Source organism: Rhea americana, unplaced genomic scaffold, assembly GCF_003343005.1.
Source record: "Rhea americana isolate MKP2758 unplaced genomic scaffold, rheAme1 scaffold_166, whole genome shotgun sequence".
Taxonomy (NCBI): Eukaryota; Metazoa; Chordata; class Aves; order Rheiformes; family Rheidae; genus Rhea; species Rhea americana.
In genome coordinates, this window is record NW_028185772.1 from 323,205 (window position 1) to 348,990 (window position 25,786).

At 38.0% G+C, this 25,786-nt stretch overlaps 1 protein-coding gene across 1 annotated transcript in view; it reads right to left on the reverse strand.

Annotated features, from left to right (window-relative positions):
- Window positions 1-1,790: 1,790 nt before the first annotated feature.
- The window catches only part of CNST (consortin, connexin sorting protein), a 60,757-nt gene continuing 36,761 nt past the window's right edge, over window positions 1,791-25,786 (reverse strand). Inside the window, exons 10-12 of the mRNA XM_085300586.1 lie at window positions 20,895-21,778; window positions 13,711-13,846; window positions 1,791-6,160 (exon numbers count right to left, since the gene is read on the reverse strand). Of these exons, the coding sequence (XP_085156712.1) occupies window positions 5,955-6,160; window positions 13,711-13,846; window positions 20,895-21,778 (1,226 nt within the window). The 3' untranslated portion in view covers window positions 1,791-5,954. The remainder of the gene's footprint in view (window positions 6,161-13,710; window positions 13,847-20,894; window positions 21,779-25,786) is intronic.

The window sequence follows — 25,786 nt, forward strand, 5'->3', positions numbered from 1 at the left end:
TGGGAATCAGCAAAGCTTTAAATCACTGCTACACATTAACAAATTAGTAAGAGTCACTGACAATTCTCAGCACAATAGTTCTCATTATTTCAGTATTGCCTGTGGTCCCCTTACAGATTTTAAAATCTTGATATTGCATTTGAGAGTGTAAGTTGGAAGAGGAAAGGGAGAGACATACAGAATCCCTGCTATTATATGAGAATGGAGGAGGAGGACTGTGGGCAAAAAAGTGAGGAGAAGAGTCACAAGAACACTGGTAGATACAATGCATGGCTTGGAGAAGAGACACCTTTAGGAAATCCAGTAGCAGCCTTTCAATATCTATGAGGAGGTTACCGGGAAGATGGAGCCAGGCTCTTGACAGTGCTGCAAAGCAGGAGATCAAGAAACAAGGCAAACTGAAACAAGAGATGTTCAGATGGGATATAGGGAAAGTCTCCATCCCTGGAGAGTTTCAAGACCTGACTGGACAAAGCCTGAGCATCCTCGTCTGATCTCTGAGCTGACTCTGCTTAAAGCAGGAGGTAGACTAGAAACCTCCTGAGGTCCCTTTCTATCTCCACAACCTATGGTCTTTTGAATGGCAGAATACATACTATTTCATGCTGGGAAAGAATGGTAAAGGAGGAGTGAAACAGAAGGAATAAAAGGAGACTCACTGGGATGAAGGCATGGACAGGGGGACAGCAACTCCCTGTAAAAACAGGGGTGTAAGACTGTCCATAAGAGCGTTGCTGAAGATGAAGGGACGAAAGCAGTGACTGAGTTCAGTGAACTCAGTACTGAATCAGCGCAGTGGTGTCTACACAGTTGAAGACTAAGACACAGCCTTTCTGTTTCGGACAAAAAAAGCTAACTTACCAGTACAGGAAGCCCATCCAGTTTCCCCTAGATCGGCAGTGCTCCTGGTCAGGAGTCAGATGGTGATTCAGAAATGAAGGATAAGCTACTTGCCCTCCTGAAACCAGATATTATTTTTTACAGAAGAATTGTTTACAACAGTAAATTACTTCTACAGAGAAAAGCCACTTTTAGACCTCATCTCCAGGTTGGCAGATACTATATTATGATCAGTTTGGTGCTATGTTATCTCACAAGTTTCAGTGAAGTTCTACCAAAATCTCTGCTTATTTTCTCTCCTTTCAAATTCTAGTTTTCACTCTTTTTTGGCTATAAAGAACAACTTCAGAACACAAAACCCAAAGATAACAAAAGTAGCTAATTTACTCTTAGGAGTTCACTATTTTTAAGTCAGTCCAAAATTCTGGGTGGCCTCAATTCACTGGCTTTTGGGAGAAGGCCAAGGGACTGGATGTTAGAAAACATAAGGTTGGTATGCTCCTGTTCAAATCAGAAGCCACTGGGTTGGGCTGGGTTGAGTTGGGAGTTGTTTTGCTATTTTAATTGAATTCAAAGAGCAGATTGGCCTGTGGTCACTAACCAGGTCATCCACCCAGTTACTAGGATTTCTGTAACTTACAATCTGTCTATTTGTTTTCAGAATGATGCAGTAACATAACATTTTAGTACTTTAAACACACCTATCTAAAGTAGCCAAGCTCTATGGTTTTTCCATTAGCTATTAAAACAAAGACAAACCAATCAAAGAATCCAAGAAGCTTATATTAAAAACAAACCAAACCTCATGCAAATTATCCTCATTTACCACTCTGTTTTGAGTTCAATCACAAAATTCTCAGTGGAGATATTGCTTGTTTACTTGAATTTTACAGAATATCCTGTCAGTTTTTTCATACATTTAGAAATCACAGTACCCAAAAAGGATCATATATTTTCTTTGGGACACTTTTTATTTTATTTTTTTGCTACAGAATTCAAATTACAAGCTTGGGTGACGGTTTCAAATACAATTATTACTCCTTTTGCTAAAGGAAGCTAAATTTGTTACAAATAGCTATTATTCCTTTCAGATGGTCTTGGTTTTACATTATGGTACAAATTAGGCAACCATGTTTCCTTAGGAGTATAAACAACCCTTTTGGTCATTGAGTGGACTAGTACTCAATCACATAAGAATTCAAAATTCCAATCTACTCTGCTTGCTTGGTATTTCAAGCTTGTCCTTTACTCCCAGAAAGCCCTAAAAAAAAAAGTCTCCCTTTTGGTTAGACTACTTCCCACTGTTTATGACCAGAGTACATGTTTTCCTCCAAGTATGAAAACAAAGGTACTGGAAAAAACTTTTAAACACAGAGTGTTTTAAACAGTCTAGTGTTTGTGTCTATAGTACAAACTTCTGCTGACATACCTGGGCTGCAGAAAACACACCTTCCTACTGACATTGTTTAGAAAACAAGCCTGTGGCACAGCATGGCTATGCTATGGCAGAGTGCTTTTCTTGCTCTAGTTACGCTGTTTGGGAAGGAGTGCAATTATGCCATCAGAAAGCTCTTTTTTGGCTGCTTATGCTGAATCTACAGCAAGAATCTTGTTGGTTTTGCTCTACTAGGAGAACCACTCTAATATATCTAAGGCTCAGAGAATAAACTGGAAGGTGGGGGCTTCTACTGGAATGCTGCAGCTGATTAACTGGCTACAGCTTTCTTCTTTGAAAGTGCACTATCAACTTGAAATGCAGTCATATTATATGGAATGAGTTTTAGCTACTGTTAAGTACTGAACCATTCCCTGAATTTTCCTAGAAACGACAAATGGTTTTATAACGGCATAATATTTTCCCCCTACTGCCAAGTAGAAAACCCATAGAAACAATTGCAGGGAAGAGAACAGAATAAATGAAAACTGTTACACACAAAGGGCAGTAAAATGCAAAAAAAAGCGAGGGCAAATCCTTGTTCCTCTGACTGCTTCCTACCTACAAGTCTTAGCTGTTGCTCATCATTATTTTACAACAAAATACTCAGAAAGAGGAATTACTGTTCAAATTAACTCTTTCTTTTAGCTTGGATTTACCTCATTGTAAGATCGCAAGCACTCAGGTCACACAGATGGGAGCAATGTCACTAACAGAAGAGAACATAACATAGAGGAAAGCCCTGTCAGGCCGACCCGCACACCATTTGGAGTTCAAGGCAGAGCAAATTTGGTTATGCTGGTAACCACAAGTTTGATAATGTACTACAGATCATGCAAACCATTGTCCTGACAGACTTGTCACATGGAGCAAGAATTAGTACCGTCAGTACCCTTCTATAAGGGAACGCAAACGGAAGTTACATCCAGATTCAAGTACTTGGTTACAAGTGAGGAGTGAACAGCTGAGACCAGGAGCTGGGCAGCCTGTGCATACGTGCCCTTTCTGCTCCCTCAAATCCTGAGAGACTTTGCAGGTGTGGTACCTTGGCATAAGCTGGGAAGGCTGGAGAGATGCTCCAGGCGTCAGCACAAGTGGAAGGTAGCTGAGTTACGTGGAACACCTAGTGGCTCATTTTTCATCAAGTATGTGCTGGCAAAAGCAGTGCCCTATCTCTTCATGATCTTCTTGTAGACAGTTCTGCTGATATTAGTGATTCTTCGCACTGGGAATATAGCACAAAGCTGACATACCACAGCACAAGATTCGGACCACAGACTTTAAACTGAACTGCTTATTAAAAATTATTTTGACTTTTAATAGCTTTACAGTTTCAAATAAAATAATTATTTTTAAATAGTTTTAATAAAATGAACCTAGAAGTAGAAGGTCCTTGATCTTCATATTTGATATACTTCTGCATAAATAGTTTTATCTATATCTCTTGATCTTTTTGGTGATGAAGTGCACAAAAAATAAAGAGTATTTTTAAGCTGAAATCAACAGTTGCTGTTTTAGGATAAACATGATATCCTGAAATGCTCAATGCAAAGCTGCAGAAACCCAAAATATATTCTAACTGCACAGTCATAAATACATATTTTAACTGAAATCATGCTTTTTCATTACTCTTGAGTAAATTAACAAAAAAGAAAAAAAAAATCTTTAAAATAAAAACTAAATAAATAAACCCAGACTTACCAAGTAATAAACTGAACCAGTCAGTAACACTTAGAGATACAAAAGTGCCTTTTCCCTTTTCCTTTATATTAGCCCAGCATTATAACACTCTGATAGCAACAGACAAAAAATATACCAAACTTCTGTTACTGAAACTAATGTTTCATTTTGAAAGTAAAAGTTTTCATTAATTTGGGCATTTAAAAACTGCTAGTTATAATATAAAGCTGCAAATGAGGCTCCCTATGGTATAAATAGCCTCTGCTGGAAAACAAAGGAGAGAACTCACACATGCAATTTATTCTAGAAAAAGTGATTTTAACTTTAAAAACCCGTTAAGTGTAACAGTGCATTAGGAACAATCAAGCTCACTAGAGGGACGATTTGCTTGCAAATGCCAGAAAGCATGATCATTTAATGTTTATAATTCTGAGCAATATCTTGAGGATTTCACTTCATAATATTTTACAAAATAATATTCTAAATCTGAACATACTGCGTCATACAATGTTAGAAAGCAGGAAATCACTGAGTGGAGTGAAGTGCACCCCTCAAACTGCTGTTTCCTGAGGTGTAAAGGAATCATTTCATACTAACACCTTCAGCAAGGCGAGGTCATTATTTGTGCAAGAACAGTTGCCACATCTTGACCACAACATGGGCCAAAGGCCTGTGTATCTGATTCTGACTTTAATAGTCATGTCAGTGTTTCTCTCATATTCCACAACACAGGAAGGGCTGAGCACCACATGATAAAAATACCCATTTAAAATGATTCTTTTTACTGATCTAAATTTGTTTGTATAGCAGATAGAAAAAGAGAGAACAGATTTTACAATACAGGTGTCAAAACTGAAGGGGCAAATAGATGCAAATGTGCTTTGTCTGCAAGAACGAGTGCCCTGGACTATCAGCCTACTGTGCATCTGAAGTGAGACTCTGAATTTCTTCTGTTGGATCAGTCCCACTTTACTTCGGTAATCACTCATTAAGAGAAACTGCAACCACATAGTCCAGTGATCTTGTGCACTCATCTGGGATGTAAGAGAATCAGACATGACTCCCAATTTCAATAAATATTCACAGACAAAGGCAAGGATCATTATTCCCCATTTACAGAGGAGAAACCGAGGCACAAAGTGATAACTGCAAGTCAGTGACATAGCTGGAAAGAAAACCCAGTTAGCCTGACACCTACTTCCAGGTGCTTTTAAACTGGCAAAAGCCACTTTACTATTAATATGAATAATTTGCTAAATATCTTACTCTTGTTTCTGTGCTCAGTGAGACCAATGATTTTCCTTTTTAACCTTCTATTTCTAAAACAGCTCACACAATACTGTGAATAAAGTTCCAGGAAATTTAGTGAAATCTGCCAGCAGATTTATCCCACTCATGATATTCACCATAAGTTATAAGATACATAGTCAGCCTGTTTATCACAGAATGAGGGCTCACAGAAGAGCTGCACTCTTCTCACTCCACCCAAATTATTACACGGCTCACCAGGAGAATTAAAATGGAGAAAAATAGTAAGACTTAGAAGAAAAATAATGTTTTCATAAAACACAGACTTATTGCATGATAGCTGGAGGCAACACCTTTGCACAAACAGCTATAAATCAAAGCTGTCCTTTTACTAAGCTTCCAGAGATTGCTTGCACAATGTGTGGCAATGGGAGAGCAGATAGAAGACAGTTAATTTTCTTCTTTCTTCTTCACTTGCTCAAAATGTTGAAAAGATGTTTGCCTAATCTCAAAAAGGTGAAGAGAATGACTTTTTACTCTCCCATATGACACTGCTACAGCTTAAGATGTGAACATTTCACCACCTGGTTGCTAAACTAGAATTTTTCTTGATTACTAAGTAAAAGTACATCATCAAATATACATCAGTTGAAGGTGGCAAGTGTTACAGAGAACTTGAAATCACTTTTTCTTTCTACCCTCTCCAGTAATCATTGGTGAGCTCTTAGTGTGCTGTCTCCACTCATTTCAACTATGAGAAGACTATCCAGTGTTTAAGTTCTTCCATACGCTGCAATATCTGGGTATAATAGAAGTCCACGTTGGCTGCAAAATCAGTACACACAGGGGATTCCATGTCACCAAAGCTGCAGTACAATGCAGTTCCTCCAACGCTAAGGAAAACAGTTGCTATGCACAGCAGGATCAGCAAAATACAGGAGCCACCAGCTACTTCATCTGTAAATGTAAGAGCAGAAAAGGTGAAAAAGGATCATATACAAAACAATATGAATGTGTCTGAGGAAATCTGAGATGAGTTTTGTCCAAAAATTAGTCAGGCGGTAGACTCGCCTACTGATGCTCAACATGTCAAAGCAACAAGAATACATACCAAGAATTGTACGTGTCTCTACCTACGCAGAAACAAATCAGCCTTTTAAATCTAACTACATAGCTTCACTTCTGCAACCTGTTCACTTTTCCTTGTTGATTTCACCTGTGGAGTCATACTATAATAGAGCACAATAAACTTAAATTTGAGAATGTCAGCACAGCCAAAGCCTCCTCTCATGGAAATACTTGAAATGAAATTAAAGCTTCAAAAATAAAACAAATGGCAACATTGTTTGTTTGTTCCTATTGCCACTAAATGCACTGGAGTGAACAGTTTGTGTTTACTCCTATATTTTCATTGTAAGAATAGAGGCAAACTCTCCAGGGTAGACTACTGTGAAGGTTTTTTCTATATGTATCAGTTGTATTGTGGCAACTCCTTGCATGATTGTTTATTCCAAGGTAAGAGCAACAATGTGCTGCATCCTCACAACTTCATTTATCCTTGGTAACTTGTTTGCCTGCATAAACACATCTACATTTTCTGTCAGAATGAAGAGGCTCTAAGAAAAAAGACTTCTGAACTTCTTTCATCCTACATCAGGACGAGGAGAAAGAGAAGGATACAAGAAGAAAAATTCAACACTTTAAAAGGCTGATTTAAAAAATAAAAAAACCCTTTCCTTCTGAATTACTAAATCTGTAGACTATCCAACAAATTTCACTTAAGAAACTCTCACTAAAATTGTATTTAAAATATAAATTGTTTCTAAATATTTTCAGGAAGAAGATGTGATGAGCTCCCTCTTGGGCAGTGAATGGATTTTCCTTTCAGTGCTTGAGAGACACTTTATATACTTTCAAGTGCTGAAGACCTCTATTAATACCATTTATTGGCTGGTACAAACAGTCACAGAATGTAGAAAGTACTATTGTCTGTATCCAGAAATACTTTTCTGAAGTTCTTTTAATTTAAATAATAGAGATCTTAAACTCCAGTCATGAGTTTTCAGTTCAGGGCTTGTTTCACCAAAACATTTGGCCAGTTAGGCAGGTAGAGTGGTCCATGCAGATGTTCTTAATTCTTTCAAGACATCTGTTTTTTTTTCAGTTGCTTAAAACTCCTTCATAGTTGCCAAAAGTTAAACCAAATGCACACTTACATACAGGAGCAAGAGCACTCTTCTACTGGTATTTGTCTGTAATCACATTTACTGAGGGTCACTTCACGCTGTATCAGCGTAATTGTGCAAGCCAGTAAGCTTTCGCTGATGACAGGCACATAAAGAAGCCGCAGCTCCCTTTATCATGGTTAAAGGCAGCCATTTGCCAGAAATCTACCACTGAACATTGCTACCAGTAACCAAAATGTATACAACTTTGTCCTTAAAAAAATGAAACTTCTCTCAATGTTTTGATATGTTTACTTCACTGGTCAAAAAACTGTTCTTTCGCAGAAATAATGTGTTGCTTTTCACATGTTAATTACATGTGAAACACATTCATTAACATAATTCTTATGTTAATTACAGAGATTTGCGCAGGAATATTTAACTGCTGGAGTGAGAAGGTTAGATTTGTATTTTTAAATAAAAGTTTTACAGAATTAGAATAATTTCACCACCACAATTTTACTGTTTACAGTATTTACTCTTATGGGTGCTGCCTGTATCCCAGACAAAATCAAAAATAATAACCTGGCTATGGTTGTTTACACAAAAAGCAGAACATAAGTCTACCCTGGCCTTTACACATTGAATAATTTATTAAGAGTTAAAATTCAGCTTAGTTTCTCAAACAGACTCTACTGAAGTATAATGAAACTACTCCAGTATTAGAGATAAAAACTTGGCATTAGTTAAAATGATATTATGGCACAACAGTACAGCATCACATATCCTTGCAATCTAACAATTCTTAGCAAATTTTAATAAAAACACTCTGAGGAAGGAAAAAACAGAGTTCTGTCTGAAATGACTCAAGAGCACTCGAGTGCCTCAATCATTACAGACTACTGCAACTAGATAGCATCTTCTGGTTACAGCTTGCAGGGCTGCAAAAAAGAACTTGGGTAATCTCAGGGGTTTCTGATTGTAAAATAGTTCTGACGCACTAGGAAACTCATGCCCACATTAGGAATATACAAAGTTTGGCACCTTAGGAGGTGACTGTATATAATATATATTTGTATCATAAACAATACTTTAAAGATACTTGGCACTTTACCTCCTACTATCTTTACCTCCAAAATATCCATCCAACTTATGTGAATAGTTAGTGAAAAAGAAAAGGTAAAGATTGGCAGAAGGGCAAGAAAGGATTACAGTGATATCATAACATTCTTTTAGAGGGGGAGAGGTATGTGAGTATGCATGCGTGTGTGTGTGTGTTATATGTACAAATACAGACATATTTACAGTTTGAAGCTTAAAACTATTATTGCATTTTGGTATAACATTGTAGGAGCCGGAAACAATGTTTGTTGACTAATGGAATGTACTGCCTACAAGAAACAATTCCTAGAAATGACAAAGAAAAATTCTCTATTTTAATGTTTCAAAATTTATTAGCAAACTAGAAATGATAAATATTTATTTCATGCAATTTAATCATAATGTGGGCACCAACACTGCTACTCCTGAAAAAGAGATCACATACATTGTCGATCTTTATGGATCAAATCTGGTTGTTTCAACTACCTAATCTGACCTTCTACAATAACATGAATCGTACAATGGAAAAAAAGTTTGTTGGTTCCTAAATTAAACTAAACTTATGATATTGACACACATACATACTGAGGTGAGTGTGCATACTAACAAACAAAGAAGGACTGGTTGGAGACGTGAAGGTTGGGGGCAGCCTTTGCTACAGTGACCATGAGGTGGAGGAGTTCAGGATCCTGCATGGAGGAAGCAGGACAGTAAGTAGGATGGCAACCCTGGACTTCAAGAGAGCAAACTCTGGCCTCTTCAGGGAATCACTTGGATGAAACCCATGGTTATGGGCCCTAGAAGGAAGGGAGGGGGGCCAAGAGAGCTGGTTAATATTCAAATATCATTTCCTCCAAGCTCAAGAGCGGTGAATCCCTATGAGTAAGAAGTCAAGCAAATGGGTTGGAAGACCTGCCTGGATGAGCAATAAGCTCCTGGTAAAACTTCAACAGAAAAAGAAAGTACACAGAATGTGGGAAAAGGGACAGACCACATGGGAGGGATATAGGAATGTTGTCAGAGTATGCAGGGATGTGACAAGGTCCATCTGGAATTAAATCTGGCAAGGGATGTCAAGGACAATAAGAAGGGCCTTCTTCAAATACATTGGTAGCAAAAGGAAGACTAGGGAAAATGTGGGCCCGCTGCTGAATGGGGTGAGTGCCCTGGTGATGAAGGATACAGAGAAGGGAGAGTTACTGCACACCTTCTTTGCTTCAATTTTTACTACTAATGCCAGCCCTGAGGTGTCCCAAGCCCTGGAGACAAGAGGGGAAGTCTGGAGAAAGGAAGACTTTCCCTTGGTCGAAGAGGACCGCGTTATAGATCATGTAGGCAAATCTGACACCCACAAATGCAAGGGCCCCGACAGGATGCACCCACGAGCGCTGAGGGAGCTGGCAGATGTTACTGCTAGGCCACTCTCCATCGTCTTTGAAAGGTCACAGAGAACAAGAAAGATGCCTGAGAACTAGAAGAATGCCAGTGTCACTCCAGTCTTCAAAAAGGGTGAGAAGGAGGTTCCAGGAAAATACAGGCTCACATCCATCCCTGGAAAGGTGATGGAACAGCTCATCCTGAATGTCACCTCTAAGCAGGTGGAGGAAAGGAAGGTGATCAATAGTTGTCACCATGGATTCACAAGGGGAAATCCTGCTTCACCAATCTGATAGCCTTCTACGATGGAATGACTGGCTGGGTACATGAGGGGAGAGCAGTGGATGCTGCCTACACTAGTTCAAGCAAGGCTTTGACATCACCAAGGCTTTTGACACTGTCTCTCATAACTTCCTCCTAGGCAAGCTCTGGAAGTGTGGGCTAGGTGAGTGCACAGTAAGGTGGATTGAGAGCTGGCTGAATGGCACAGCTCAGAGGGTTATGATCAGTGGCGCAGAGGCTGGTTGGAGGCCTGTAGCTAATGTTGTCCCCCCGGTGTCACGACTGGGGGTCCAATCGTGTTCAACTTATCCATCAAAGACCTGGAGCAAGGGACAGAGTGCCTCCTCAGCAAGTTTGCTAATGATACCAAGCTGGGAGGAGTGGCTGATCCACCAGAAGGCTATGCTGCCATTCAGAGAGACCTGGACAGAGTAGAGAGCTGGGTGGAGAGGAACCTCATGAGGTTCAAGAAGGGCAAGTGCAGAGTCCTGCACCTAGGGAGGAATAACCCCACGCACCAGTTACAGGCTGGGGGCTGACCTTGTGGAGAGCAGCTCTGCAGAGCAGGACATGGGAGTGCTGGTGGACAACAAAATAACCATGAGCCAGTAAAGTGCCCTTGTGACCAAGAAGGCCAATGGTATCCTGGGCTGCATTCGTGCGTTTGGAAGAGTGTTGCCAGCAGGTCGAGGGAGGTGATCCTGCCCCTCTCCTCAGCCCTGGTGAGGCCTCATCTGGAGTCCTGTGTCCAGTTTTGGGCTCCCCAGTACAAGAGACATGGAGCTACTGCAGAGAGTGTAGCGTAGGGCTACGAAGATGATTAGGGGACCAAAGCATCCCTATCATGAGGAAAGACTGTAGGAGTTGGGCCTGTTTCGCATGGAGAAGAGAAGACTCAGAAGGCATCTCATCAATGTCTGGAAATACCTTACGGGAGGATGCCAAGATGATGGGGCCAGACTGTTTTCAGTGGTGCCCAGTGACAGGACAAGAGGCAACAGGCACGAACTGAAACACAAGAAATTCCACCTGAATATGAAGAAAAACTTCTTTCCTCTGAGGGTGACAGAGCACTGGCAGAGGAGGTCCAGAGAGGTTGTGGAGTCTCCTTCTCTGGAGATATTCAAAACCTGCCTGGACACTATCTTGTGCAAGGTGACTCTGCTTGAGCAGGGGGGGTTGGACTAGATGATCTCCAGAGGTTATTTCCAACCTCATCCATTCTGTGATTCTGTGTGTGTGTATGTGTATATATGTATTTGTATATAATATATATAAGCACATTAAAATAGCTATAGCTCATCTTGATTTATAAATTACAAATGATGGAGAATTCTTTACTCTGAGAAACTTGTTTTAAGAATTAAATGCACTGTCAAAAATAGAATGATTATTTTTACAATGGTATCTAAAAACTCTACCCATGGCCCTGCTGAAATAGGTAATGTATTAATTCAGAACCAAATACTAGTTTTTATTCCAAGCAATTTACATGCAAAAATTATACAAAGCACAACAGTTAGACCCCCCAAAAAAGGGAAAGTAATGAGACAACATTAACCACAATGAAAAGCATTAATCTCCAATATTAGTATAGTCCACAAGTAATACTTTGATTCCAGTTTCTTTTACTCACATTTGCATTTTAAGAGAGTCTGAGGATTTCATAATAACAAGTCAACAAGTACTTGGCCATTTCCTTCCAGACAGAAAACAGTATGTTCACTGCAAAGGAGGCAGCTAAGCAGCTAATGTACTCAGCTTTTATGTTACTTTAACATTCTAACTGCTGGATTGATTGATTTCTGTTAAGAAGTGTTGCCCGTTTCTTTTATTAATAATTTTTTCCACATTATGTAGCAATACCTACAAGAGAATATCCCCTGGTAACATCCCTATGATCATTTATAGCAGTTTAAATCTGCCAATAGCATTATTTTTCCCTCTCCCCACCCAACCTCTCAATACACTTTTACTCAGGATCATCATAAGAGGAGACACTGACCATTGCACAACTCAGACAGTCTACTAAATAGGATAATTAATAAATGTTGTTCATTTGAAGGAACAATAGAAATCAAAACTTATTAAAACTGATATTCCTATAAGTCTCCATATTCTAGAGTTTGGTAATTCTTAAGACTCCACTGTAGGTCTTGTGGAAGAGGGAGAAAATAAACATACTGATAGGTATGTCTTACTCCTTTGGAATTATTTGTTCCCTTTTGTTTCATAAAAAGCAGAAAATGCTTTATGTGTAAATTGGAATACTTCTCGTTCACGTTCAGTGGTCAGGTTTGATTTCCTCAAAGTTTCAGGTATATGCAGGATCCCTTCTTGCATATGCCCCCAAACATCCTACCAAGCAAATCTGAGAGAAAAAACCTCCCATTATAGATCAAACTTCTGCACTTCCTTTAATTTCAGCATAACCAGAATGCCTTAAGAAAAGCCCTCAATCAAGCAGAGAAGCAGCATCACCTCAATCACAGCTTATACTGATTTAGGATGTTTGGAAACTCCCCCCTTACCAAGACTTACCCTCACTGTCCCCAAATCACCTGCAAAATCTCTTTTTCAGGGTAGGGAACGGGGGGTGAACCAGCAACCTTCAACACTGAAAGGGGGGGGGGAAATGGAGACAAACTGTCTCCTGGGATAGCCCACAGGGAGAAGAACCAGAGCTGGTTATGCATGCCACTAGCAGTAATTACAACTCTAAAGGGTAAAAAACCCGCAAGTTACTGCTTCATCATGAAACATACAGTAGGGATTCCGTTGTTTGGTTTATATGATCTTGGCAAATATGATTTAGATCTAGTCTGGAAGGACAACATGATGAGAAGCAGTAATTTCTTCAAAGTAAGAAAAGAAAGTTCTTGGCTTATGTGGAAAACAACTTTTTCATCTGCCCCTCCTACTTAAAGACAGAATGACTTCTGCAGCTACTATTATATCTTCTGTAGTAACAGCAATAGACTATGCTAAGTAAAAGCATACCAAAATAATATACAGTATTTTATGTGAGTCTATTTAGCCTTTCAAAAGATCCTGAGGTGTTTAGTCAAATTTAACAATACTTTAACTGCTAGCAAATTCACATGGCTATTTAACTATAAAGCAAGGTTAAAATTTGAAGTTCTACAATCCCAGACTCTAGTAGAAAGGCCTGGAAAGCTCTCTATGACAAAACATAGCAGACCTATTTCTTTTGCATCCCTCTTTACCTACACTGATTAGATTCAGAGACAAAACCTGTACCTCCCACCTTTAAGTACAAAACATTAATGAAAGGACATCCACCAGACATCAGTCACAAATCAGTCAGTCACAGGAAAAAAACCTGTGGCTTCAGTCTAACTAAGCTTTAAAATGGAAATGTACTTATTGTATCCTTATGTGTCCTTGTTACCGAAATCAGATATAAAATAATCTAGCAGTCACCTGCATCTGTTTCTTAAGTTTTGAAAAGCCAAGACAGTACGTACATACACTGAATGTCCACTTTGCTCTTGCGAGCAGAAAGGTCAATTTCAGTTGCACCCCAAGAGCATATCCCATGAGTTAATAGCTCTAAAATACCTTGATCTAATGTGTCTTCCATTTCTTGGAATCGCACTCTTCTCTTTGTTTGTCTTTGCTGGACTTCAGCAATCGTTTTCCCTTTCCTGTCATCTCGCTTCTTTAGTATAGATACCAAACCTTCTGCTGGAGCAATCTGTCAGGAAAGATTATCAAAATCATTTAATGGTGAGTGGCACAACAGATGTTAAAAGTCCAGGCCTAAGATCTATTTAACAATGTATTTTGGAGGAAATAAGATAAACAGCAGAAAAATGATTTCCATTCTACTTTTCTTTAAAAAAGTGCTATCGTAGTACTTGCGAAACTGTATCTTGAATATACATATTTCTTAACACGCAGGACAACTGCAGTATCATTCTGCTGTCTAGTAGGTGGCTAAGATGATAATACTTGTCCTTAATTAGCCTCAAAGATAAATACACACAGACTGACTCTTTGGATCTTGCTTTGTATTGATCGCAACAGTTCCCTTGTAAGCTCACATTATTAAATCGCGTGAGCTGGGGCAGTGGTGAGGAGAGTTCTACTCAAAAATACCACCATCAGAGGGCAATAAGAGGTCAGTGACACATTGCTTCTGCCTCTCTGAAGACATAATCCTGTGCAGACTATCAAACACTTATTGTGAGATTAATTTTTCAGTGTTGCCACTGATTCTCCAGGGTAGACAGTAAGCTAAAATAGGAACACACAAATGAAAAGAGGTAACACTCCAGCCCTGCAATCTAATCAAACTACGCAAAAACATGCAAAACAGCTTGTTTGTATAGCAATGATCAGAGTTAAACAAAAATAGAAAGCAAGTGACTTTAGAACTTATGCCCCTAGACTTGTTTCACACTGTAAGCTTATATAATGCATCAATGCATGCTATAATCAGAGCGATGGTGCTTTGAGCTCAGAAAAACTGATAGCACAATCCAATGTGCACTGTACCAGCTATGTCACTTGATGTGTGCAATGATTTCACTGGTAAAGGTAGCAATTCAATTTGCATGTTCCTATTAGGGCAGTATTTTATACCCTTCAACTGGGCAAGTAATTGCACTGAACAACCCACAGAGCTGGTCACTGACGATATATGCCTGCAGTCTAACATTGTTACCAAAAATGCAACTGAGAGGATAAAATTGATCTCTGATTCATTTCCCCTTTTGGTATTTACTTTTCCATTCATATTTTGATTATCTACCCAAGAGCCTGAATGGTTTATTTAATGAAACAATGCAATGAAGAACATATATAATGAAAGTGTGGAGATGATGTAAAGAAATTAAGTCATTCTATATAGGACAACTATTATTTGGCACAAATGAATCAAAAATAATAGTCTGCAAGCTTCTCATCACAACAGAGGAGTGCACTGGAGTGAAGCTTCTACTGGTAATGTTAAATTACCCTTGCTGAACTGTCATGAAAATTTATCAGGCCAGGTAGAAAATGAATACTTACGCTTTTACTTCTTTATTACGACAATGAAGGGGGTTTGTGTAGGAGTAGATAATTTGACTTATTTGCTTATGAGTGTGGAGATGGAAGGGGCTCCAAATTATGTCCTTAGAAAAAGTAGTTTATTTTAGGCCTCTATGTACGCCATTGGTTTTATAAAGAGGATCAATGTTTCCTACTGAACCACCCACGCAACAGGCTAGCCACCACCAGACACGCGTTAACGAGTGCCTCGGATTGTACTTGTCAGGAATGCCACACAGGGCTGGCAGGGCATTTTTATGAGCCTGTCTGAGGATCAGTATGTGGGGGGCCATTCGGTAAGCATTTGTTCAACTCTGCCTGTTGGCTTTCAGCAGTTTTTGAACGACTGGGTTTCCAGGTCTGTCTCAGAGGGCCATCTCTGGCCGCTGTGCCTGGAAATGAGTGTTTCAGTAATGCAGTTATGTAAAAGGCAGGCAAAGGGAAGTCTGGCCACAGCGAGGTTCGCTTACTTTTCCTGCTAGCCTGCAGTGACTCCGTTTCAGGATTTATTTCTGCATGTATACAGAACAGAATGAATCCACGTAGCACAAGTTTCTCTACACTAAATGTCCTCTTTCCCTTAAAATGGAGGAGCAAGGGCTTTTGATTTTGTAATAAAAATCAATATGCCCAGTGTTATTCTCTCGACCCAGCAAATGCCATAGATTATACTTTTAAAACTCTCTCTGACAAGAACATCTCCTTTGCATGATACACAATTCAAACCTAGACTATTTCTGCTGCCTTTGAATTCACTAGTCATGTAATTCAGATTTTAGTTTTGTTCTGCCAGGCACCTACAGAGCTATGTCTCCTACTCAGGATAGAGTTGATTATTAAAATGCAAATACAAACATACGAAATTTTTAATAAATCAATATTTACATTTCTCTACCATATTCTCAACCGAAAATTCTGTCATGTGAATATCACATTTTTTTTCTTATATTCAGTCATTAAAATGTTACTACTGTACCTAAGATCATCACATAAGAACAGGGTCTGTCTTGCTACAAATAAAATCTCAGTCAGTTAAAGCAATTGTAAACGTATTTTTCTACTGCACCTTTCATTTAGGAAGATATCAAAGCAATATGTAAATTGATTGGATTAGATCCATCTCCCACTAATGAAACTGCCAAGGAAAGTAACAGGACACAGACTGTCCTAGCAGCCTTAGCAGCCATGCTGGACTACAAGTTTTGCATCACAATTTTTAGGAGGCAGAAGGAACTTAAACAGGCAGAATCCAATTATTTAAATTGGAATTTAACTAGAGAATTGTGGTTAAAACAACCATAAGTCAAGCCTCTGCTCAGCTTGAACTGCAGGAAGAAAAATGTAGGCTTGCACCAGGCAGCACTGCAACTACTGTGTTACATAAAAGAGCTACTACATAAAAGAAGGCTATTGAAACATGGAACTTTTTTAAATTCAAAGTTAGATAATTAACAAAAGATGCTGTTGGAGCATCTACATAACTGAGCTTACTCACTCAGCTCTGCTGGCCTTCAAAACATTATCTGACTGGAGCTTTTATAATTACCATAAAGGAATTGAAAATGGCACACAGGTGTACAGTGGCACATTAACCAAGTCATAAAGAAAAGCAGCAGTGACTGCTGGTTAATCCAATCTCTTAAATATTTCAGCTTTTCTCTTTTTACCACTAGTAAGTGATTCTGCTTCACACAGGAAAGTTCTACACTTTATCAAAAAAGTTTATCATGCTGCCTGCAAAATTAGAAAAAATAAGTTCCAATGAGATTACTTGCCTCTTCTCTTTGTTTAAAACACTATTTGTTAATAAAATATTCAAAAATTTCTTACATTATCCTTATTTTCTTCAAATATGACCACCTAAATATGGTATTTATTTTTATAAGCACAACAGAAAATACTTTAAAAATATGGTCCTAATCTTTGAACTCTTACAGAAAACAGATTTGATTTTTTTACTATTGGAATCATTCATAGCATACAGAATAAAGCTCAGAAGCACTGCAAACTGAGATCTAGGAAGAAAAGTACATTGAATGAAGTATTTTGGTCTGAATGCAGAGAACCATCCAAGGAAGAGATTTGTTTGTATTTTCTTCTGTGGGCTTTTTTCATTAGGCAGTTACTTGGCACTGGCCTAGTTTTATTTCTAGCAATACCAGATTTTTTTAAAGCACTAATTCATAAGCATACCACAAACTGACAAAAAGCAAGACTGCCTTGAGTTAAGCTGTGAGCAGTGGACAAACCTTTTTGCTACAGTAATATCTTTGACATGTGAATAATTCAACTTTGAAAAGGAGCTAACTTAGTAGATTCAGTAGTTATACTATAATTAGACTAACCCCTTCTTGTGGTTAAATGCCTACTATGCAAGTACTGGGGCTCCATGACATGGTCCCATAAGATACTGCATAAGCATTTCAGGTAAAAAAACGTAATTCTCGCAAACTTAAAACACAGGACCCAAATCATGCAAGAGAACAAGGGATCTCCACAGGGCATCGCCTCTAGACTTAGTACAGTTCAGTGGAAGCTTCATTTCTGCTACCAGATCAGCTGCCAGTCAATAGATATTCAATCCCTTTTTCAAGTCTCACTGTACAAACGATGTTATCCCCATGGTTACTACCCAGTGCTGTGGTAGGCAGTCTCATTATCTTTGCTTTCTGAAAGAAATCTCAAAAGATAATTTTATATTTGTAAAAACATTAAGATTTTGACGGTCTTCCTAAGAACCTGTCATTCAAATACAAAATTTATGTTGTAAACTTTTACTTCATACTTCAAAGCACTCCTGCTTACACTATGATTAGGTGAAATACAGACTGACTAGGAAGTCCCATTAGTTATGTCCCTTTATTAAGGTTTGTTTGTGCCTTTATTAAGGTTTGTTTGACTGCTGGTGTGTCACGTCTTCATTTTCCCAGGTACCATACCAAAGAGATCTAAGAAGAGGTTACATACTTAAATCAGTTGCTGCCAACAGCTGACTGCACTTTAGAGCTTCTTGTTAGGAGCTTTGTACCAATTTGTATCAATTTAGTCTCTACATAACCACCATGATTTTAGAGAAGTCATCATTTGCACATTGTTGTGCATGGTCTATGCTGGTAAAGAAATATCTAGTATAAGATTGCACAGTGTGTGATTGCACAGTATATGAAATACTATTTCAGTTTTGTAATTTTTAAAGCCAGAGTCTGATTCTGATTCAGTGGATTTTCAGCCTTTAATTAATTATGGTAAATGATAGACTAAAAGCAAGTGATATAAGGGATCTAAAATAGGGAACTACATAAGGTGACTCTGTTCTCAATATGGGGTCAAACAAAACCTCCTAACTGTAAATACATGGACACAAGTACTTATCCTTCCCCATTTTCAATACATTGCTATTACATCTCAATTGCTGAATGTTAATGAACTTTTGTCCTGCCATCCTGTTATATCTATGCTATTTCAAAATAATCTTTGCTTCTCCCTTCCATTCTAATTAATTTGTGGTAATTTTGTAAATACTTCCTTCAAGACAGGTCTTATCACAGTCACATTGATTTATACTGGCCTTTATAATCCATATATTTGTTGGCTTGATTTTGTTTTTCACTGTCACTTGGCACCTTTTACATAAGGACTCCATGTTGTTCATGTGGCTGCCAATGCATTTTCTAGGTATTTCTTTCAAAGCTATTGTATGGAAACATAATAATTTTATTAAATAGTCACAGCCCAAGCAATGCAACTTCAAAGGCTTCAGGAAAACAAGAAAGAAAGAAACGTTATGGCCAGGTGGAAAGATCAGTCTACTTGTCGAAACATTAATGGAATCTTATTTTAGCACTAAAACAAAATCAGCAAAAGCAAGCTAAAAGTGGTGATTTCTCAGAGGTGCTGCACACACTCAATTCCTGGTGGAAATTGGGAAAACAAAATATAATGTGTAATGAACCACACCACAAGCTCCTGTGCTGTCCTTAGCTCACTCTGCTCCACCTAGCAATTTCAGGTATCGCAGAACATCACCAGATGCTGCATATTACAAATTTTAGTTTGTATAAATTTAAGTGTCAAGGTGAAGCCTTCTTCCCTTCTCCCTGATTTAAACCCCCTGCCTCCTGCACAACTCAAGCTTCTTGCTAAGAAAGACTGGAAAAGACTCCCACCAGCCTCAGCCAAGATTACTCCTCATATGGCCAGAAAGAGCACTATGGAAAGGCTCAGGGTACTTCTTCCCGCTCTTTAGAGACTCAGTTGTGCCATCACATTATTGCACGTCTAGAAATAGGACAGTAAAATAGAAATGAAACTACATTCCTGGTAAAGCATCATTGTCAATCACTGGGCCAATACAAACATAATTTTTCTAACAGTACAAATATGTTGCATGTATACCCCATCCTCTAAAATGTAGGTGGCACAAACACAACAATTTAAAAATAGTTTCTATAGGATTAATTTAGGATTTTCCTACCTGAAACAGTTTTGTCCTGTAGCTTAAAATACTGAACTTCCAGAGGACTCAAAAGAAATCTAATCCTGAGGGATGGATCCTGATACATGGGATGCTTCCTGACATCTCATAGAAAGACAAAGTGTTTTAGGGGTGGATCACGGTGCCTGATCTTGAAACTGAAACAGGAAGTTGTTTAGGTGGGGAGAAAAAACAACATACTCCACCACTCTTGAGATCTTGCCAAAGATGTAATAGCATCAAGCATGGATCCCCAGTATTTAGTTCCTTCCTTGGCTGCAGTCCCTGAGAGATCACAGATTCTTGGTCTCTGTGCATTAGCTTCTCATTTTTAGAGAAGTAATGATACTTTATCTCCAAGGGACATTGTATTGTTAAATGCATTAAAAATAAAGATGCCTTAAGAAGATACCTTTGTTACAAGTCCTCCCCTCACCCAGCATTTTGAATCACATCATTTCATAATAGTCTCTTTTTTTCATTTAAAGGAAAAGCTTTTAAGGCCACGTGGCTGCAAATGCACCAAAACTAGAAGACAAATAAAGCAAAGCTATCATCACACACTTCCTAAACAAGTCCCAAAGCAATAGATCTTCCGTATTTTTAGCTTTAGAAGCACTTATCATTGTTGTGGTCTATCAGTAATACATTAGGAAGGGGGATCCAAACTTAGAAGTTCTTTCTTACTTTTGGCTGAACAACAAAATTGCCTAAACTTGGAAAAATTGGCTCATACATGCAGGTACACAGCTTATTATACATGTAGTTCCTCTCGCCTTTGTTATCTGAGGAAATAGGCAGGGCAAAACAAATTTTATTCCTTGAGCAAAAATGAACATGTTAAATCACTTGCATTGTGCAGATCTCTCACATAATGTTAAAGTTACTAGGAATTCTCAGCTCTTCTCCTAAAAATCTCTGTGAAATTTTTATATATATATATATATATATATATATCCTCACACACACTTATAGTGGTTCATACTAACATGCAAAGTCTGATTTTTAGAGGCACAGAGCACTCCTCAGCAAGAGGGAAGGCAAACAGGAACTTTTTTCTGAATTAGCTTAGAGCAAGTAAATACGTAGATTTGTTTTCGTATTTTAAAAGTGCTATATGAAGAAATATTTACATATTTTAATGCATATTTTAAAGATGACAATACCCTAAAATATATAACTGAGATAAAAGTGAAATAAATAAGACAGGTTTTACAGGATTCACAGTACTTACCTCAGCAATCTCTATCCTTCTTGCAAGTTCATCAAGAGAGGAAAAGCTGTCATCTAATGATAAAGCCTCCAGTGAACTGTAAGATGCTCGATCAGGTGAAATATCTGGAACAGTGTCAAAGTCCTCTTGGTTTGCTAAGTTTGCAAATGATTCTTCAGAGTCTATTATGTTACCATTTAAAAATCTGAGGAAGAATTCTTCTTGTTCTTCATTATTTACCTTCTCCTCCTCCTGTCCTGCTGTTTTCTGTACTTCCTTGCATACTCGTGAATGGGCAGTACTCTCATGCTCAGACACTTTATCACTTCCAGAGCACACGTTTGATGCAGATCTGTCCTGTGGAGATTTTTCATCATCATCATTATCAAGCTGTTTCTGCTGCTGGTTTAAATCACTGTTTCCCGGCTGTTCACTAGCAGTTTCTGAAGAGCCAGCAACCTGTTTTGATCTGAGCAGATTTCTATCAGCCTGTACATCTTCATCAGTAGAAACCAAATCAGTAAGCATAAAATCAGCATCTGTCAAAGCCGAAGTATCTACCATCGGCTCAGCGGAGAGTTTCACTCCAGGCTCCCCAGCTGCGTCTTCTATTTTTCTCACATCCTTAGAGAACTGTCTTTCTCTCAGCTGCAAACTGTTATCTTTACCGGCATCCCCAGACGATAAATAGCCCGAAGAAGGCCTGCCCACTGTCCCTGTGGACTGGGTGTGTGGCTCCAATGTTGATTCAGCACTGCAGTGCTGCTCCTCCATGTGGTCCTTTCCTGCAGCTACCCGAAGACTCCCTGCCTCTGTCAGTCTCTCCCTTCTGCTTTTACCTGGAGAGCTACCACACAGCTGTTTATCTTCTTTCTTTGGTCCTACGCCAGGAAAAGTCTCAGTACCTGAACGCAACAGGAAAACAGTACCAGTGTCTTTATATGACTGAAAGCATGAGCCGACTGCAGAAGCAGCATACTGTGATTTGATAACATTGTAATCTAATGCTTTAAAATGCACTCCTATACAGGGTAGGTATTTTATGCTCCTGTCACACTAAAGTTTTGTTAGACCTAAGCAGCTTGACAGGTGCCTCCTGACTCAGCACAGTATGTGTTTACAATGTATACAATGTGTTCACTTATGTTCTGACAGGCTAAAAACATACACTTTGGTAAGCAAAACATGTATTTAACTGTTTTCTTGAACAGGTACATTCCTCCTAAAGCGTATTTTATTTAAGTGCATCTCATGGCTGCGTGAAGGACAGATAAATGCACTTAATTACAGAAAACTCTGTCTTGATGATAGTGTATCTAACACACAGGCAGCTATCTGCAGCTGGTTTAAAGAAGATGAAATCACACCAATTTAATAAATTCTGAATTCAGGTCTTTTTAAGTGGGTAACTAGTTCGTTTGGCTAATACTAAAAAAAAATTGTTACAATAATTTTACATAATAGACCACATAGTAAGATATTGGTTTTTGGATGCGTAAGTTAGTTTACATATTAAAAAAATGCAATTAGATTCAGCTTATTTCTGTATTCAGAATTACAATACACATGGAAAGCATTTTGCCTTAGCCCACCTTTCAGAGAAATGAGGAGAATTCTACATAGAATCTACATTGTCAGTTCTGCATATGAACTGACTTAGTACTGATGTGATCTGCTTAAAAAGTAGTAGCTGGTTAGTGTAAGCTGTCAGTAAAATTATTAGGCATTAGCCATTATAAGAATCTCAGAGCCAAACCCATCTCATTAGATTTATGAAGAGGGAAAGGCACTATTTCAAATCAGAATACCAAAGTTAGCTTTCTATGACAGAAACTGTCTTTTAGTCCATATTTTATTAAGAACTAAGATAAGGATTTGTTACAGTAGGACAACAGTTATAGTAATAGCAATAACCCAAAACAACAAATTCATACCTCTAGAAAACAAACATTTGCATTTTTGAGTCACAGCTGAAAGCAGAAAGGTCTTATGAATAGATTAATGAAGGGATCTATCAATGTCCCTATTAAGTGTATATGTCTCACAAGAATGACGGAGTATCTTCACGTCAATCTTATCCTTTCTCATCTGTTAAAACATCACTTTAAATCCCAGCAATTTATTTCACTTGGTATATGAAACAGGGTCACATTCTCTTGTCTTAAAAAAAAAAATTGCATTAATTCATTATATTAAACAATTTTATTAAATTCTCAATTATCTCATTTTAAAAGGTAATTAAATGCAAGCTAGTATAGCTTGCATTGTAGTTTTCCTCACTAGAAAACATAGGCTTAGAAATGGAAAGAGAGACCACAGCCATTTCAAAATGCAGGAAAAAAAAAAATACCAAATAACCCAGAGCATTAACAGATGGAACGGGAACCAGGAACCTAACTTACGTAAAATGATGAAAGAAGAAATGGGTATGAGATAGGGACTTTTTGAAAATTAGATACAGATGACTACATAGCTCAAGGGATTTGTAATGGGATACTGAGCCCATCGTGTATAGGTCATGAGTTCAGACACAGGCTGGACTGTTGGTACAAGGTTCTGTTACCATCTGTCATTTTTTCCCAGAGGATACATCCACATTACAACAGGCACCTTTGTTGGCAGCTTTAACAGCAACATCAAAGATAAAATGGAGATACAAATTAAATCAAATTCTTTACTATGAAAGATGGCTGTTGAGGTCAAGGTCCTATTCCTAAGAAAGTAATAAACGATCCTAGCAGATCCTATCCATCTACAGAGGTAAAGAAAGTGAGATGTAAAGACCATGGTTACTTTCTATGTCAAATTTTAGGCAGCTTTCAATATTTTCTTTGTACTTACTTCAAAACACCTGCTTTGGGCAATCACAAATACTTGAACACTTAAATAAAAAAGATGTTTTTCCTACTAAATTAAGTGAAGATGTACTCACCAAGACAGAAATAATTTTTATCTGTCACAGATGTAACAAAGTGTCTAGTGAAAATTTTCTTGTAGCAAAAGCAGTTAAGGCAATTTAGTTTTTTTTCCAAACAGAGGTATCATAAAATTATCACTTGCTTCTGCTCATCACAGAAACCTGTAGCTTCCATTTGTTCATTCTTTTATTTCAAAACAACTCTCTACTGGCACAATGCCATAGGTCATTACCCTCTCTGCTAGACTGTCTTGACAAATCCTCATCCCTCTTCCTATTTAAAAACAATTCTCATATGACCTAAAAGAAAACAAGGAGTAAGTAAGTTCTTCCTAGCTTGGAAATAGAGCTAGAGTAAACACTAGAAAGTTTTCCCAAGTTCTTTATTAAATACATCATTTCATTAGAAAAGCTTCATAGAACACAGGAATTTGGTTATCTTTAGTTAACACTAGGGCTATTAAAACTTTCAGTCAGAAGCTGAAGAATTTTACGTACACAGTATGTATGAATTCTCGCCTTTTACATATACACACACATTTAAGGGCGCAGTTCTCTCTGTTGGTAAGCTCTAGGAGAAAATCTGCCAGAGAGGAAGTACAGTAGGACAGACCTTTCAAAATCCTCACTCAGAAGGGCAGAAAACTAGTTCAGTGACTCTCCCAGCAATCTTAACCAATCTCTTACGGAGGCCTTGATGGAATTGAAAGCTGTTTCCCGGCCACAGTATCCCCAGGAGAGAGGAACAGTGAATTCTTTTTAGGATGAACTGCTTACAGAGGCACCAACTGCATTCTGCTATACCTGCAATAAGCAAATGCAGCTATTTTTGTTTTAGATTAGTAAAGAACTGTGATTTTACTTGAAAGATGCTACCAGAGAGCAGTACTCTAATCTCTGCTATACAGTACATACTCCTACATATAAGCTAATACTTCTTCCTATTGCTAACAGCTAGATAAAATCTTAATTTGGTCATACAAATCTACATGGAGGACAGTCTTCAAACCACCTGAAAATTTTCATTTCCTGTCTTACTGTAAGGCATCATCAGATGAGTTAAGTAATTCTCCCTGCAGATTGGCAGACACTTTTCTAAGAGAAGAAACAATTGTTTACATATTTACTTCTCATTTTTCACAATGTGAGAAAAAAAACCCCAGAAGATAAGCATAATAAGTTTACATGGCACAATGAAAAGGCTCATATGAACAAACGTCTGGGTTGATGCTGAACAAGTTAGTTTAAATATTAGCATAGAATTCTGCTGGGGTTAATAAGCTCAGGCAAAATAGTGAAACAGCTCAAAATGGTCACATTGCTTCTAGTCCTGAGCTGAATCACTCATCCACAGCTTGGATATGTTTTGCACAGCACCAAGTGATGTATACAAGTCCAGAGTTACAGACTTGTTTTCAACTTATCCAGAGTTACATTCCTCAAGAACTTGCTAATTTCATTTAAAGCATCTTTTGCCCACCTTAAGCATTTAATTTAATTTGGGCTTCAAATATTCATGTTTGTATTGAAAATTCTCAGCAGAACAGCTTTCTATTGGAAGATACAGCTTTATTAATTTTCAAACATTTCAGAGAAACCCAATGATTTTGATGGCATTTTGACAAGATTTACATTATGGAAAAGGCCCGAGGGTTGGTGTAAATCTTTACATCATGATTTATTCTCACAGTAATTTTAAAATGTCTAGGTGTTGTACTAGTATATAGTACATATATAGAAAATAGAAAATGCTCTTTAACTCAGAACTTCCAAATATTCAGAATTTCTGCCCTCCTGAAAGCTTTGGTTCCAATTTGGAATTAAAACAATAAAAATTTTTAAATGTCAGTATTTTTTATGGGACTTTTTCAACCATCTAAAACTAACGAACATAAGGGTCTTCTAATCTGCTTTCTGAGTCTTAGAATACGCTTTTTTATTTTTAATGTTTTACTTTTAGTTAGTTGTTTTACAAGAACAAAAGATAGATAAGAGG